General features: G+C 39.5%; 1 protein-coding gene across 1 annotated transcript in view; it reads right to left on the reverse strand.

Annotated features, from left to right (window-relative positions):
- Nucleotides 1–18,589, reverse strand: part of alk (ALK receptor tyrosine kinase) — a 516,591-nt gene that overhangs the window by 69,548 nt on the left and 428,454 nt on the right. The window contains 4 exon segments of the mRNA XM_034205980.1: nt 9,951–10,045; nt 11,476–11,648; nt 13,693–13,796; nt 15,329–15,463. Of these exon segments, the coding sequence (XP_034061871.1) occupies nt 9,951–10,045; nt 11,476–11,648; nt 13,693–13,796; nt 15,329–15,463 (507 nt within the window).

Below are 18,589 nucleotides of genomic sequence, written 5' to 3' on the forward strand. Positions count from 1 at the left end.
CCCATCAAGCATTTAGCTTCCGCAGCCCGTGGAGAGGAACTGCGCCTCCTCGCCGCGCCTCGCCTCGCCGCGCCTCGCTCTCAAGGCTGTCTTTGTCCCGCGAGATTTCAACGTCTCATGTAGGCGAGCCTCCAGAGCAAGTCGGACAAAATTACTAACCATCATGCAACGCACTAGCAAGACGTTGATCGCAACTGCGCAGGTCTGCGCAGGTCTCGCTTGTCTCAAACAAGCCTTCTGATTCCGGCGATCGGCCCCGAAATTGGCGATCGGAGCATCCTACTTATTTTGAAAATGATTACTAAGGGTAATATATCAAAAGAGATATTTGGTAGTTTTCTCATAGACTTCTATGCAATTGGACATCTTTTCTCAACCAGAGGAGACCCCGCCCCAAAGAAAAAATCCTGGCCATGAGAAAGAATGCAAGTTTCAGGCACTTCCGCATTAGCATTTTTCAGAACTGGAGATTGTTGCCTCGTCTCTATTGTGGCTTGCTCTGAGTAGAGAAATCTTGTAATTTTGTACTCGAGGCTTAAACAAAACTCAACACTGCTTACCAAAAATCTGCCAGCTAGAAAATCAATAGCTCATTCCTTAGCCCTGTAATCCTCGTCTTAGTCTCCACTGCTTTGTGGCTTTGATACAGATAGTTTACTTGCAGATTTGATGGATCTCATTCAGCACACGAATGACCGCAATGTGTTTGATTGCTTTCTACACAACACTGTCACTCTGCAAGTAAGACCCTTAGATGTGTTGTGTTTACACAACAAGTTAAGCAACTTTTGATATCTTCAGCAAAGTTGCTGATAAGGCTGCATTGTTATTCTGAGCATGGGGAAACGCGCTACGGCAGGGCTTTGGAACAGACAGAGCAGGAAAACACAGCATTGGTATGCTGCTGCAGGAGGACTCAGCAGGTCCACCACAGAGCAGCGTGAACCAGAGGGCAGGGCAGCAGCCGGCGTGGCTGTCACTGTTCATTAGCAGGGCGCCGTAAGCTGCCTGAAGCCCACCAGAGGCCAGCAACAGGAGGGGGGGAACTCATTTCCACCCAGCCACAATCCTAAAATATCATGAGATTGCAAAAGCTCTGAGAGAAAAATATCCACACTTCAGACGTATCACCGTCACAGTCAGTATTATTCCCTACGGGATACTGCTGCTTTATATCATAGAAAATGTACTGTTTGTGGAATGTTTTCTCACATGCAAGAAAATATCAACAACACTTTGCATAATGCATTATAAACTTACCTATGATACAAAAGTATCTGTTAATAAAAGTACATTATATACCTTATTATAATAATAATAATCCTAAAACATGATAATGCATTTTATAATGACTGATAAGGTCAAGTGTCATTATTCTTCATAATTGCTGGTCACTCAATTCCATTGTAGATGAAATTAGAATTTTTTTTTTCCCACTTTATATTAAGTGGACACATCATAAAAAAATATATTTTTCAGTGCTTGTGCACGTACATTTTGGAATCAAGTGCCAATCAACCAATCATTGTGAAATAAGGCAACCTATTCAGTTTTGTGTGGTCCGTCTCTGTCAAAAAAACAAGGGTCGACAAGCCCTTCAGATTTAGCTACCCTTCCTATGTCTCATTTGGATGTAGAATAGAATTGACTATCCGTCATCCAAATATCCCTTTTCAAGGATGCACTACTTTTTGCTAATCAAGGAAGATTGTCTAGGACAGGATCTTAAACGAACAGAGGGTTAATACAGTTAAGTATCAACGTGCGATATGTCCCCTTTAAAATAATCATAGCTCCTTAAAGTGTCTTATAGTGATATATCAATCACTTATATGGATAATAATGTATAACTACTGTTATATTTATAATACACTTTTGAACAAAAATATATCAGTAAGAGACCAGGAATTATTAGTACGTATGTATTACAGGATGATACCTTACCTTATATGTCATGATAAAACACTTTAAATATGTAATGATTATTGTAATAAAGCATTATGAATACTTAGTGATTATACTTAAGCAATAGCTCATGACAGGCCGTGGTATATGCTCATTATATCACAGCTAAAGGGCGTGGTTCGGCCCGACGCGGAGTATTTCTCTTCCAGCCAACGGCTTTTCAACCCAACTGTATACAGTTAAATCGACCGGACTTCTTTCTGCAGATGTGAGCGTCCTTAACAACGGTCAATAAGTCCTTGCTGCACATTATCCCTTACATGTTTCCATCTTAAGTTTTGTTAGCTAGTTAGTTTCGTAATGGACGTAATGTAACAGTTGTAACGGTTGTAGCTTTTCTCAGACGCGAAGGGATACTGACTTGTTGTGAAAAGTAACTACAATTCTACCCGTGATATACACTCATTATATCACGGCTAAGAACCAATCAGATTGCTTGATTTGACTTGTCCGTTTTATAAATCTAATTATACAGTGTCTTACATGTATGTTAACAATGCATAATAGACATGTACTTTTTACAAGTGTTTTCAAAACATCTCTTGGATTCCTAATCTGTTAACATGCATTAACAGCTTTTACAGTATCTAGAATCAAAATATTAAGGTAAACCTGTACAGACAACATTGACTGCTTTTAATTAGCCCTACTAAGTAATCACTGTCAATTCACGGGGGAATGTAGAGCGTCTGTAATTACTGGTCCATGCTGTGTCTACGGTACATGTTTCTCAACATCCACAAGTGCAGGTGATAATTAGAGAAACAAATACATTTCACTAATCCCTCGTTGTTTCACACAAGCCACCGCAACAGAAAACACGGACGCAACAACCAACCAACCAAGCTATTGGCACATAATTGGAAGAAAAAAACAACTGGAAATTCCATTGTAAATCAATAAAGCGCTTTTGGTACGTTTATGACACAGTTTGAAAAAACACATTCATTTTTCAATGACAAAATCTAACCCTGGTGAGGAGCGTTGTATTGACAATCCTGTGAGGTCAAAGACAAGCTACCGAGGGGACACATTCACAGTGTGATGTTGGGTTAAAGCAGTGGTTCTCAAAGTGGGGGGCGCAGAGGCATGCCAGGGGGGGCGCGAGAGACCAGGAGGAAAAATGGTTTTTAATTTTTTTTTTAAATCATAATTTGAAAAATTATTGATTCGAAAATAATATGATGCAGTACAGTGCTATTACGTCTGGGTCTCTGTGTTTCATTAAAGCTTGGCTCTGTGTGTGTGGAACGAGCCATTTTGTGTGTGCGAGCGGGAGAGGAGAGAGAGAGAGAGAGCGAGAGAGAGAGAGAGAGAGAGAGAGAGAGAGAGAGAGAGAGAGAGAGAGAGAGAGAGAGAGAGAGAGAGAGAGAGAGAGAGAGAGAGCGCACCGGTACCGGAGATCGTTGTTGTTAGCTTCTGGTGCTAGGGAGCTACGCTAACGGATATAAGGAGTTTTTTCAACAACAAAGTGGAGGAGAGTCCTCTCCTGTCAGACTGAGAGCCTCAGTGAGCTAAAGGACTCTCTCAGTGTTATCTCAGTGGGTCTCAAATGTTTTGGTCACCATTAATGTAAACAATTATTTCCGAGGCACACGTTTATATGATCATTATAGTTAAAAAAAAACAAGAGAATAAATGAAAAACAGGTATGAAATATGACAGTAAAAAAAGAATAACGTTTAAAAGGGTGATTTGTAAAATATCCATAAAGAAAAAGTAAATCTGTTTAAAGTTCTGTTTCATATGGGTGTTGAGAGAGGTATCCATAGATCTCTTCATTTTGCTCTCAAAGTTCACCAGATGAACCACATGTATTTAACTTCAATATTTAAAAAAAAATCTTCCCGGGGGAGCTTACCCCCGGACCCCCCTATGTGAGGTCCACACACCACCTATAAAAATAGCACTTCACCCCTGCTTACACCTATATGCCGTGAGCTGATTATCGAGCCTTCATTGTAACAGTCGCGGGTACACTGTGTATTTGCGTGGGGATTGTTGCAGTAGAAAATTCCACTGTAGCGCCCGGTACATTAATGGGAAACCCTAAATGTTTGAGCACCCTCTATGAAACGTCAAGCTACCCCACAGCACCCCCAAAATAAATCTCTGGCGCCGCCACTGAGCCTGACTTGTGTTGGGGGGGCCTGACAGAAAAAGTTTGAGAACCACTGGGTTAAAGAAACATCACAAGAAAGAAAGAAGGAAAGGTAAAAGACGTGACGGCACAGTACACAGACTGAAGGCAAGGACAGTTTATTTATATAGAACCTTTCAACACAAAAATGAAAGACATTAAGAGCATTAAGAAATATATTATAAAATGATATCTAGAAACACTCATTCAAAAGCAAAGATAAAAAGCAAAGATAATAAAAGTTACAGTGCAGTTTAAGATATGAATATATCAATTAAAAGCAGCAGCAAAAAGAAAAGTCTTCAGCCTGGATTTAAAAGTAGTCAGAGTTGCAGCGGACCTGCAGGTTTCTGGGAGTTTGTTCCAGGTGGAGCATAATAACTGAACGCTGCTTTAGGAAGGATGAACTCCTTAATAATAACACAATATACCAATTTACTGAAGCTGGATAAGATAAAAGATAAAACCAGGTCCAACACCTGAAGGGCAATGGATGCATCATCAAACACACGTAATACTTGCCAAACTATACATCACACTCAAGCCAAGGGAAGTGAAGGATAAAGGCCATGGCTGGCTGGTCCTCTGCATAATGTGTTCACAGTATGTTTTCCGACTGAAATATTACAGGGATGCGTCATAATGCTTAAGGATCCATCATGCTGATCACTCACTGCGATCACTTTTGGGAAAGACGGCTTTTTCTTAGTTTCAGCATATCCGCAGGTCTGATTGATAGGTGATAAAAGTGGCTGTTTCACATGTGGCTGTGGGAAATGGATACCTGGCCTAGATTAAGAACTTGCCATCTGGATAGTGAGTGAAGCGGGGATGGATGATCTTCCAGCGCTGCCGTAGCAGTGCCGTTGCCACTCAGGAAAGGACATAAAACACAAATTGATGTGCAAATATCTCCTGGAAAATGTCACCTCTTTAAATAAAGAGGCTGTGAGCCAATAAGCCTGGAACGGTGTGATCTGCTTCAGCCTAGAACAGCAGTATTACTCACATCACATTCAGCTGATGAATTCATGTTATCTGATTGAAATGTACTGTGAGGGCAAATGGGTTGAGATTATATCTGTGGCGGATGTATAAATTCATCAAAAACATCATCTTAAGGTGAACGCATAGTAGACGATGTGTTCCAGTACCATTTTCCAGTGTGAGTGGGTGCACAGTACACATCTGAATACCAACTGCTATCTCACAACCCAGTCTCATGGCATTTTGTGTTCACCAACACGATTTTTAATCTATTGATTCGTGTTCACCAACACGATTTTCCCCTTTTTTTCGTGTTGCACAGCATGATTTTAAAAGCAATGTATTTCTACTGGTAATGACGCTCATGGAAGCACGGCATTCGTTTGTGTCGGCTGCCCTTAAAGGCAATGTGAGCGTCCATTCTCATTGGATAACGGAGAATTGTACACCCAAAAGTAAGCATTCCCCTTACTGTCGATTGATTTTACAGTGATATCTGCACTACTCACCGACTAAAAAACACCAGATTATCCTTGTTAATTACACAACATTGATTGGTTTAAATTGTGTGCAATGCTTTTGTATTTTTCCCCTTCGATTCGGAGAAACAAATATTTTTTCGGAGTAAAGGTTGGCAGAAGACACTACACTACCCAGAATCCCCAGCTATCGTTTGGACTACACCATGTGCTCTGTTTGACAAACCCGGTGATAGTCCTCAAGCTCTGTGATTGGAGAGTGTGCTCCGAGGGTTACGCCATTCATTCCAATGGCTGGCGTCTATGTCACGTGATCTTCAAATTTCTCCCTGCAGAAAAAAAAACATGGCCGAACTTTGTTTTATTCTCGGTGGAAAATGCCTATTTTAAAGTTAGTTTGGCCATTAAAATGCGTTTTGATGTCATTTGATGCGAGAAATATGAGTTGTTATTTCAGATTATGTGTGCAGTGGATGTACATGATCTTTAGTTTGCTAGTTATTACGAAGATTACTTCAGGAAGTTTTCATTGTTACCAAGGTGGTTGCTAGGGACGCTGCTATCGATATTATTTCTGTTATGTTGTGTAACTGTTTAATGGTGTTATCTTTATTGCTACCCCCTTCCCCGTCAATGTATAGTGTTGGTCCACAGCGCAAACGTACAAAATCCGCATCTAAAGATAGCCTACGTTATTTTCCCTTGTGCAATTCCAGTCTCACATCTCACAGCACATCGTCATTAACAAATACCGGAAACAGACCGAAAACATTAAAAAAAAAAAAAAAAAAAACTTTATTCCGAGTGTGCTTGCTTTTCTCTTTGGAAGTCATCACATAACGGCATTGTAATACACGGTTCGGCTGCATTAAATATTACATATCTGCCGTAGTTCTGTATTTATATAGCCCTGATGAGAAGACTTCTAGACAAACATGAGGAACTGAAAACGTGACGTGGATCATAAATATATCAGCCATTAAACAACATCTTACATTTCTTTTCACACAATACGTCTCCTTGCAGTATCAACATTAATTCGGCTGACTTTTATATTTGATCCAATTGGTAGATAGGTTGTATTTAATTTACACCATAAAGGTGCACATCTGATATAAAGGGACACCTAGTGGTTAAAGCAGGTTATTGAATGTCATTATTTTTATTATTAGATATGAATAGGATCCCTATAAAGTATATTAATTACTCGTTATTCTCTACTAATAGTTAATTAAAGACTGTATATAATGACTATTTTGCACATCCCTTTCAAGATTTCAAGATTTTCTAAGGTTTATTGACATATCATATAGGCCTACACAACTATGGTGTAGTTATGTATTGAATGAAAAACTTGGGTCGCACCTCCAGCAATGTTAACTATGTTGAAGCACTTATTTTAACTGATATTATACATAATGTATTATACTCTTATAAGATGTATGTAGATATTTCATCTCCGGCCTTGTCAGGTATTGAACAATCAATAAATAAAGAACACAGAATTGTTAAATATAAAACACAGAATTTGTGTGATTATACTAAATGATTTACAAATAAACACCACTGCATATTTAACTGTTACACATGCTGATGTAACGCAAATGTTCCAACTTGGGATCAATACAGTATATCTTATCTTAAGCTGATCGATGGCTACTGCCATATTTGCAAAATGTGCCTCTGAACCTTGACAAGTGCATGTTTCAGGCTTATCAATTAATGTAATGTTATCAATTAACAACAGGGGTCACAAACATAAGACCAGCTGTTAAATAAAGCTCTTCTGACCTTAGCTGGCATGTGTGTATATATATATTAATGCTGCCCATTATGGGCACAAGCAATTTTCACCCATTTATTAATTATATGTTTTAAAATTGAGTGTTTCCTATCCCCTAAACCTCCAGGGATGTACACAGTTTAATACTGGCAACTTCTTATTATGGGAAATACGAAAACGTCTTTTAAAACTACAACTCCCAGTAGAGACGTGCCATATAAAGAACATGTTGCGAAACAGAATAGCCAGCATGTGTAGTTCTGGGGACGGGGTGGGGGAGGGGGGGACGCGGTGGACCCGTTCAAATCCAGTTTTGGACAGTCTGCGTGGTTCCATCCCATTTCAAGTGCTGTTCGAGGCTCAGCGTAACCCTCGGAGCACACTCTCCAATCACAGAGCTTGAGGACTATCACGGGGTTTGTCAAACAGAGCACATGGTGTAGTCCAAACGATAGCTGGGGATTCTGGGTAGTGTAGTGTCTTCTGCTATCCTTTACTACGAAAACATATTTGTTTCTCCGAAATCGAAGGGGAAAAATACAAAAGCATTGCACACAATTTAAACCAATCAATGTTGTGTAATTAACAAGGATAATCTGGTGTTTTTTAGTCGATGAGTAGTGCAGATATCACTGTAAAATCAATCGACAGTAAGAGGAATACTTACTTCCGGGTGTACAATTCTCCGTTATCCAATGAGAATGGACGCTCACATTGCCTTTAAGGGCAGCCGATACAAACGAATGCCGTGCTTCCATGAGCGTCATTACCAGTAGAAATACATTGCTTTTAAAATCGTGCTGTGCAACACGAAAAAAAGGGGAAAATCGTGTTGGTGAACACGAATCAATAGATTAAAAATCGTGTTGGTGAACACGAATCAATAGATTAAAAATCGTGTTGGTGAACACGAAATGCCATGAGACTGGGTTGTATCTCAACAATGTATTTTGATATAAAAGTTTAAACCTTTTATCATTGTTTTAAAGTCCGCCTCCAGACAGCTTTTAAAGATTATTAGAATAATCTGCTATGATTGACATTTTGTTCAACACGGGTTTACCACAAAAATAGTAAGCAAAATATATATCTTTTAAAGGGCTACAGGCACATGTAGCTTACTGTTTATTGCTTCATGAAACATTCTGAATCTGGCTTCTCCCCACCCACTACTCACGCTTGGTTGTAATGTGGCATCAATGGCAAAGAAGAGCTGCTACATGAGAGAGGTGTATTTTCACCATTAAAAGTAAGGTTCCTAACTCACATAAGGAGTCAGTTGTGCACTAAAATCAGCGGCTAGCAACTTTGTTATATTTGCTAGCTTAATAGCTTGTTGCTAGCAGTGGCTGACAGAGTATTACTGGTTGGGAAACATACAATAATATCTAGTAGGATTTTAAAGATATTTAAATTGACTCCAGGCTAAGGTGTACATCTAAAAGTTGCCATGTTTAATTGAAAACGTTTCACTATGCTAATGCTAACTCTCGCTGTCTGTAGCCTACTGACGAGTTTTCTCGGCACTGATAGTTTTTGGTTTTCATGTCGAGATATGTCGGCATATTAAAAAGCTAAACTTTGTAGAATGTGTGACATACCAAATCGAGCTGGCCCAGGGTAACCTTTATTAATCTGAGATAATAAGGAAGTGCACAAACATCTCTCGTTATTAAAAGAGACATTTGAAAAAACCTCTCTGGTGTCAAACTTCGCATAGATACAAGTCAGTGACGTCAGTGTCGGACAATTTCAAATTTATAATCCAACCATCTATTTCAGAGGGTAACCCCATGCCCGAGCTGAGTTGAATCCTTGGCCAGTCAGTTTACCTATGTTTCATTTTACCAAAGTTCTCATGGTCAGAACTTTATTCACGTACAGATGATAAAACATTACTATTCCAGGCGCAGCTCACAAAGAGATGGAGAGAGGCACCGACCTTCTAACCTTTCATTCTTCTGATGCCAGACATGGTTGTCATCCTACTCCTGTTTTTATACTGATACACCATCCCAATTATAACACAAACATATTCGTAAAGGTGATGTGAGGCTTAACCTTTATATGGCTGCAGTACAACATTGAAACATAAGCCCTTATCAATCAGCATGCTACATGATAGCATATTTGAACTGTTCTGACATTTCATGTATCTCATTCTCAGAGGGATGTATCTTCATGCAAAACAGAACATTTAATAAAGGTATTAATTCGTAGCAGACTTACTAGCATTTCAATTGTATTTTAATAGTTTTAACTGTGAATTGTAAATACATGTTGTAGTACTGTATTATGGCTATGTCAAGGGAATTGAAAGGATAAGTGAGTCCTTGATAAAAAGTGTACAAAACAGTTGCTATGTAAACATAAGCATAGGGCAGGCCTGAATCGACTATTATTTGAATAGCTGTCATTGAATTGAATTTTTTCATAAGTATATCTAAAGTCCATTAAAAGGGTAAATATTTTTCAAAGGCATCCCGCTCCCCCTGTTGTGCCTGTGATGGTCAATCAATCAGACAAACAATACCATTAATTCAACCCATGTCTGATGAAGTAATAGTGGCAAAAGAAACATTTTGAATGTACTCACATGCCAGGAAGCAGTCCATACTGAAAGAGATGTTGTCAATAGACACGGCTGAACCCGATCCAGGTCCATCTTCTGTGCTGAATTGCAGCCAAAACCTACAGAAGGACAGAGCGGTTTATACTTCCTCACAAGATTTGAGATTATGGAAAACTTCAAACGTAAAGGATGTGTAGAACAATGAAAGTTCTTTAGGAAAATGTCTTTGTGCTTTGGCTTTGGAGGGTATGCATTGTATGCCTTATGACAGCTCACTGTATATTCAGCCGAGACAGAGGAAATTGAGTCCTATTGGGATGGAACTCTTTTTATGTTGGAAAATGAAATGCTTTCATGCATAGAATTATGTAGACAGGCATGATATCACTTACGCTGCCTAAACCTTTAAAGAAATCTTTTAAAATGTCGGTATTTGGGTTCTTCTTGCTGGTCCTCTTCGATAAGATGATCGATACCATTTTCAAGTCCTCAAGGTAAACATGTAGCCAGCTGTTGGTTAGCTTAGCATATATCCTGAAACCCCTCTAAAGCTCACTCATTAATTGTTTTTAATTAGCTACACAAAAAACGAAAGGGAACAAAACACAATTGCCGCCTTTCTCTCGTCTTAGTGCTAAGCTAAGTTAACTGGCTTCTGAATCCAGCATTATATTTAGCGTACAGACATGAGAATAGTGTCAATCTTCTCATCTACCTCTCAGACCATAACGAGAATAAACATATTCCTTTAAATTATAAAGTACTTTTAAAGTACTTTATCTGTTATGTTGCTTGAATGTCATGGTATGCTACAGTATACACCCATTCTTACTGTCAAACCAAAAGCAGTCTGTCGTGTGCTGACTTTTATCTGCACTTCAGGCTGTATTTCTGATTCTATTTAAGCTCTACAAAGGTCAGTGCGCAAAGACTGGCAGGTTCACCTCGTGGATACGGACATGACATTCTAATTAAGAGCCCAGGCACAGCTGACTACATAACCCAGAGATAAAAAATGTTATCACTCTCAGGGGGAGCAGGATTATCCAAGCTCCAATGGCAAAGAAACCAACAGTGAGGCACACAGAGATGAAATGCCTTATTTGGGGTTTCTCTTTCTCCTAGCTTAATTTATTTGGTTTTAATTTCCCCTTTTTTTGAGGGGAAATCAGGGCCATCTCTAATTAGAAAGCAAGTAGTGTGTGTAGAGCCTGTTGTATTGATTTGGACTCCCTGAATCACAGACAAGTTGAATAAAAAAGAGGGCTGCATTTTGTTCAGTCCCTATGGGACTCATTCATTCTGCTGAGGTGAGAGGCAATGATCCAGGAAAATGGACTGTAAATGTTGGAATTTGCATTTAGGAGAGGCGATAAGAAGGAAGAATAGCTACTTGGTTCTGTTTCTTAAGGATTTCTTGTGGGAGCTCTTAATTAGTTGTGTGAGGAGGTCTATTGGAGTGAGAGCTAAACCACTCGTTGGCTCTTAAACTTGGTTTAAAGCATTCGGACAGTCGTGCTGGATATAATGCTGTTGAAACAGGTCGTACCAGTCTGCCAGCCCGTAAAGGGGCAGGATGATGAGTTTCCAGCCCTTCTCAGATTTGGGCTCGCTGGCTGAACGCCACAGTCTGCGCTGCTCCTCAGGGCCTGTACTGTTCTCAGCGATCCACAGCGACAGCGACCCCCTCTGTGAGCCCCCAGAACACAGCCAGAATCTCATCTGTGGAAGCAAGGTAGAATTTCAAATGAGCAATGCAGTTACATTTATAAATGAAATATGTAGTCAAGGTAATCATAAATTCAGAGTGTTGATTTTTAAAAGGCACTCTGAGAAGTAAAGACAGCACATTCAACAACCTTTACTGCGTTTAAAAATGTTTTACACAAGTGCATTATGTGAGCTCAATCAGAAAAAGCCATCTGTTCTTTTCTAATTATTCCAAGATTAATAAAATTCAACCAGGATCATGATTTGGTGTCATTTTGCTATCTCTGCTGCTCTTGCATGCTTCAGCACAAATACATCTAATTTATTTTAATTCCAGGAGGGATACGGAAAGCGTAAAGCAGATTCAAGTTAGACAACACACACAGGGCTCAATAAAATAGTAAAATGAAGTCTGAATCTAAAGCTCGCTAACAAGCATGGGATGTGACCATGTCCCTGCGCAGCATTTCGGCGGCGTCAAGAACATAAATCTTGCAGGTTGTCATTTCCCTTATCGTCAACCGCTGGACCACATGGTGACCGTTTAAACGACAAGATTACAGGAACTGCACAGAGCACACCGGGCGCCAGATGAAAGTGAACATGGTCTGTAGCTAATACCCAACACACTGATATCCTCTATGTAGTTGTCCAAAAGCAGACAGGCTAGATTTAACAGCAGCGGTTTAGTGTAGAGAAAAGGATTTAGAGTGTTAATCTAGAATCATGGCTAATCTTTGGCTTTGCACCAGGAAGCTGCGATGGTGGAGCACTGCCTCCACACATATCAGGCAGCTTTAATTCACAGAAGGAAGGGGTACATTTCTACTCCTATATTTGTATTATTTTCTACTTCTGTTTTATGCCTCTCTGTCTTCCCTGCAGCCAGTGTGTTTCCCTTGTCGAGACTAACTTTATTTACCCTCAGTCTCTATTATTATCTTCATTTCTGACCTCTAGACCTTCCTGTTACCTTCCTTCCCTTCTGTGTCTGCTTCTGTCTCCCCATTTTCTCTCTACATCAACTCGGAATGTAGAGTTGTACACATGCACAAGGCCAAAGGCCAAAGGTCGCTTTGCAATGTTAGAATTAATAACATATATTTAAATGAAAGATAGAGCACCATCAATTTAATATGTCAAGAACTGAACCACCCTCAGAGACCTGCCCCAGAGCTACATGATGTGAATTATGCATGATTTGTAGTATTTTACAGCCAGGTCAGCAGATACAAATGTGTGATTGACGAGGTCAACCTCTGTCTTTCCGGAAATGCAGATGGTACAGTGTAACCCTGCTGTCGAAACACATTACTGTTTGAGCTGTTACTGAAGGCAATGAACATATCACACTATTCAGAGATTCATTATATGTTCTACTCCTACAGAAACAGAGAAGCAGGGATGCAAACTTATCAGGTATAAAAAAGGTGACAAGGATTTCCCAAAGATCCCAATAACCTTCTGATCATTTATCCAATTTATTCTTAGTTTGTTGTCCTTTCATCATGTCCAATGCTGAATTCAGTAGCTTACACTTTTGGATTTTGGTTGTAGTTCCTCGTAATCTGATTGATAGCTGCAGGTGATTTACCTATGATAATACATTAGGGTTCAAGTGACTGTTCATTTTCATGTGGAGGTTATAATTACTTAAACTTTTTAGTAAGTGGCAGAAATAGAGTATGTGAATGATCTGCATTCTTTTTGCCATGGCTTCTCTTATTTTGTACATTTGATTCAAATTGTTGCTTTTCTCCCTCTAGCTCTTCCGTAGCTCTGCTGAGAAGACAGACAACACAGACCAAAATAAAGTATCGAGTTTTCTGGTAGTGGTCAAAATGACTGTTCTGGACTGTAGCATTGACTGTGTGGAATCCAGGGTGCTAATAATCAGAGGGAAAAATATGGCACGTTATCATTTAAAAATATGCATATGTGCAGCGTGAGTAAAGATAGCTTGACACACTTAGCAACAGTTACTAGGTGGGGGGGGGGGGGGGGGGGGGGGTCTTTGTATGTAATGAAGATTCAGTCTACTCTGTACTATGCTCACCGTGCATCTAGAGTTTCTGAGAGGAGGGGGGAAGAGAGGGCTCCTCAGTACTGCTGAGCTCCGCTGGCCTTTGGACTGGCCTCCTTCCACACTGAATGTCGCACCTTTAATACACACATTAAACACGCAGAAGAAGAAACACTGCGTCAGAATAAACAATAGTATATATAAAACATCCATATATAACAAAGCATCGATTATCTGTGTATATGGGTAGGAAATGAAGAATGAATATATTTTGCGGAATTTTTTTTGAATGAGTACATACATTTCATAAAGTTACATTATACCAATGTATACCAATATTGGCCGATGATGGGGCCCCTTGATCAATTTTCTGAGATGTGTCGGGGCCTTGGTCACACTCATTTTCTGATCTTTGTGTGTATCATAATGTATGTATGTTTGTAGTCATGACACATAGATGCTTTACATATATATATATAGTACTGTACCTTTTTAATGAATGCAAAATAGATGTGGCATTCATAGAAAGTATTAGAGAATAATATTTGAAAAAAGCACAGTTCAGTGATAGCTTATTAAAGCATACGTCAACATGTTATTTCAGGTGACTGTGGCAGCAATTTACTGTCGATCTCACATCAACAAATATTCCTTAAATTATAGTGCTCCATTTTTTGTTTCCCCACACTACCTCTGAGACTTATGTAAATAGAAGAGAACAAACACAAGCCTCAGCAAACCAAGACTTTAAAGTCTTCTGGAGAGACACGCTGGAGACTCTGCCCTGACGATGAACTGCAGATGTAGGACTCAGTCTACGTGCCGGAGCCTTCAGAGCCGCTGGGACCGTGGAGTTTGTAGCTGCACACTGAGCTCCGAACAAGGCGGCACGTCCATGTCTGACACATCAGACATTTAGGTTATCTTTCCTTACTCACTGAAATATGTAAGATCAAGGTTTAAAGACTATGAAGTCCATTTAATAAAGCATTAACACCACTACTCCATAAACAATTAAAGTGAGCATGCAGATTTCATCACTTGAATGATTTCTTAACCTGTTTAGATCCCGCCGGATGTCGGATGGTACATCACTTTTTATCCATGATTATTGTCATTTAAATCCACCCAAGTCAACACATGGAATTGATTGGAAATCTTTAAGCCAATCACAGTGTTTCAAATCGTCTAAAGTGGATTGCAATAGAACCACAACCCTTTTTCCGACTGTGATGCAAGGAGAAAGCGCAGGGCTAATTTTAATCTATGTTCAACATTGATGTAGTCCATCATTTGCAATACTGAATTCAAAGTTAAAACAATATACCTTATGAAACAAATATAACTTTTAGTCAGGTTATGTGCAATGTGTTTGACATACCTAATTTATTCATTGACATGAATTGTCCATTCATAAAAACTCATGTTTATTTTATTGAAAAAAGAGCTCTCAAGACTAGTTAATGTCAATTAAAGTTAGGTGTTTTTAATGAATTAAGATCCTGTGTCTATTTAAATGGACAGAAATATTATGTTTTTAATCCATTTTATTATTGATTTTAATGATCCATGACTGCATTAAGAGTAGAAACCCACCATTACCTTATTTTCTATATTGAAGACAATTGAGATCTGTATAAGACTGTGTGTGTGTGCGTGTGTGTGTCACCTGATGACAGGCAGCTCTGTCTCAAAGCCTTGGATGGTGTCTGCTGTCTTCTCCAGGAGAGACCCCGGCCCGTTATTGACTGCCAACTGCACTCGCCCTCTTCAAAAGAGCAGTAGCTGCCATTGAGGAAGTGTCCTAGAGAGAGACAGGGGAGAGAGAATATATCAGGGGAGAAGAGGAGAAGATGGGAAGGTTGGGTGGGGGTATTTAATGAGTGGATAGCCCCTGCAGGTGGGTGAATGAAGAACCTTTGGAGTGAACTGCCAAACTGCCAAGGAGAAAAAGGACGGGGGTGGTGTGGGGGGCGGTGATGGAGGAGATGAGCGACAGCGAAGGCGAAGAGGTTGAGAAGAGCGGGGCACGCGGGGGGTGCAGACTAATGGCTCACAGGACTCGATGTGTTGCTGAAAATTAGGACTGAAGTGCGATAGGAGGGGGGGTGGGGTTGTAAGATGACGCTCAGAGTGCCTCTAAAAACGGGAGCAGAAGATGGAGAAGGCCTGAAGTGTCCAGAGGACGAGATAGAAAAGTGGAGGAAGGAGGAAGAGGGTCTGAGGGGAAATGAGAAAGCTGAGGTGGTGACATGATGTGTTTTGGGAGGTAGCAATCAACTTGAAATCACTTCACTGAATGGCATGAGCATCGGAAGCCTTTACCACCACCAACTTCAATTTACAAAGACAGTGTGCACGGTTGCAGTACAGTAAAAACGATTAATTAGATTGTGCAAGAACATGCACAGAAAACGCTGTGTGTCTACCTGTTTCAACACTGTGTCTTAATGAAAAATTGATTGATTTTGAAACAATGTCTCCCCGTTATGTTTAACCGACAGAAACAAATCTAATACACAGTTAGTGTAAATATTGAAAGATCCACATTTTTACCCAAGGCACATTTTTTTATTACATTTTTAATTTTCAGGACTTTTTTTTGGTTAATCTTCACTAACAGATAACACAGCTGTATAGATATGAACCTGTCAAAACTACTTTTTGGGGGGACATTTCTGTTTGGTCGATCATATTTCTGCTTTATGTGACCACTATGGTGCATATCAATGAAAATACATTTCTGACAGGTTCTCTTTACATGGTTGTCATATTTGTAATGATAACATGGGTGTGTCCCAGATAAATGGGCTACAATTCCAAAGTGTATCGTCCTGTTGGTATTGATTCAGGCGCCAATCAGCTTCAGGTCAGGCCCAGTCGTTGGCAACACTGAATTGAAACTTGAACATATAGAGGAATGTCATGATGAGTCCAGGTTCTCTCTGCGGAAGATGGATAGAAGGGTCAAAGTATAGAGACATTGTGGAGAATGGTTTTGGTGGGGGCAGTGTCATGATGTGGGGTATCTCTATCACTGGCTAAACAAGGCCTGACCCATTGAAGGCAGAGATTCTGCAGCCAGTGGCCATCCCATGTCTCCACAATCTGAGACCTGACTCCATACTCCAAGATGACAACACTTGCCCCTACATAACTAGGGTTATCACAGACTACCTCCAGAATGTAGCAGAGATTGGAATGGACTGTCAACAGCCAAGACCTCAACCCAATTTAAAACCTTGTGGGATCCGCTTTGGTGTGTTGTACGTGCTCGAGTTACCAACACAACCTGCAGCATGAGGAAGACGTGGTGTCAGGATGTTGTGGATACTGAAGCACCTTACTGTTGAATGTTTAATGAATAAATATTAAAACTGCCAACATGCCTTGTTTATTCCTTGTTACTGAAAGATGTTGGTCTATTGAGCACGGACAATTGTACATTTGGCACATTTTCCTTTAGAACCATGAATATAATCAGCTGTGCTGCTCATCCTACAAATATATTATTATAAAAGTGGGCCATTATTGTAAAAGAAAATAAACAGGCATATGACATAAACAAGTGAAACAGTTGTTAAAAGTGACAATAATGATCGTTTTCTTTATTATAAAAGCAGTTCTAGGTGCTTTGTAAATATTGTGAAAATATCAATGTGGTGAAATACCCAACCACTTTTGAGAAACTGTGCATTCAAATGAGCCTTCTTAGCTCCTGTAAAGTCAAGTTGTGACAACTATACACTATTTGGGTAGAAAGTGCTGCTACAGTGCTGTCAGTCATTCTCTTGCTCCAACGATGAGGCTGAGATGCAAAAAGCACACCTCGGGAGTACCGGGAAACTCTGACCAATCAGAGCAGACTGGGTGGAGGGCTTAACCTAAGCATTTCGAATTTTGAATATATACATGTAATTTCCGATTTGACACTTTGACAAAATGTAGTTCTTTCAACATTAAAAACATGTACACATATACGCAGACCTCAGGCCAATACTGAATATTAATAGAATCGAATCGAATATAATTATAGAATATAATTTCTCTTTGTGACTAAATAAGACAAACGTTTGATATCTAAATGTTGCTGCATGTTTAAAATTCATTTTATACCTTAAACTTTAGTTGGTAACAGTTGGATGGTTTTAAGTTTTATTTCAATTTTTCTCCTTAAGTTTTCTTTGTACCTTTTATCCCAAGCTTCTGTCTCTGAGTGCCCATTACCTCTAAGTACCCTGATAACAGTGTGCAGTTTGGAAATGGCACCATCCAGATAATGGAGGTCTCAGAGCAGGTGTTCTTCAGAAAGAAAGGGAAGAAAAATACATTATTCGTCAATGACACTACGGTGTTTAAATATTTGGTTTATTATACAAAAGGCTTTCCATCATGGAGCTAACACAAAAAATGAGGCTTTGTTTTTTCTGTTATGTTTTTCACAAGCTTCCCTTGGCTTTTTGGTTAATAAGTAAATGTCATATTTTTCTGTGTCTTATTATATATATTATGAGTCATTCTCCTTGTTTCATAAGCCATTTAGTATCACTAAGATATTATTATGCTAAGTAAAGAGCTGCAAAGTCCCATCACACCGTAGCTGCTCATGTCATGAATAAACAGGTCAGCGATGATGTCCCTTCATGTGTCACTTAGTGCCTTTTGCCACCCAAGTTATCAATTATAACTGTTCCCCATCCGTCTAGTTTTCCAATCTCAAATGGATTTGACCTGAAACACTTTATTTAATGAGCTGTGAATAAGGCCGGCATAACAATGTCCTTACTTGCAATTTTATGAAAACTGACATGAAGATTACTCAGTCTTTACACATGAAGAGTTAAGTGTCATTCAATTCATAATAGGAGTGTTGAAAATAATCGTTTCTACGACGCATTGCGATGCGGACGTGGACGATTCGGTATCGATG

This window comes from Gymnodraco acuticeps, unplaced genomic scaffold (assembly GCF_902827175.1).
Source record: "Gymnodraco acuticeps unplaced genomic scaffold, fGymAcu1.1, whole genome shotgun sequence".
Taxonomy (NCBI): domain Eukaryota; kingdom Metazoa; phylum Chordata; class Actinopteri; order Perciformes; family Bathydraconidae; genus Gymnodraco; species Gymnodraco acuticeps.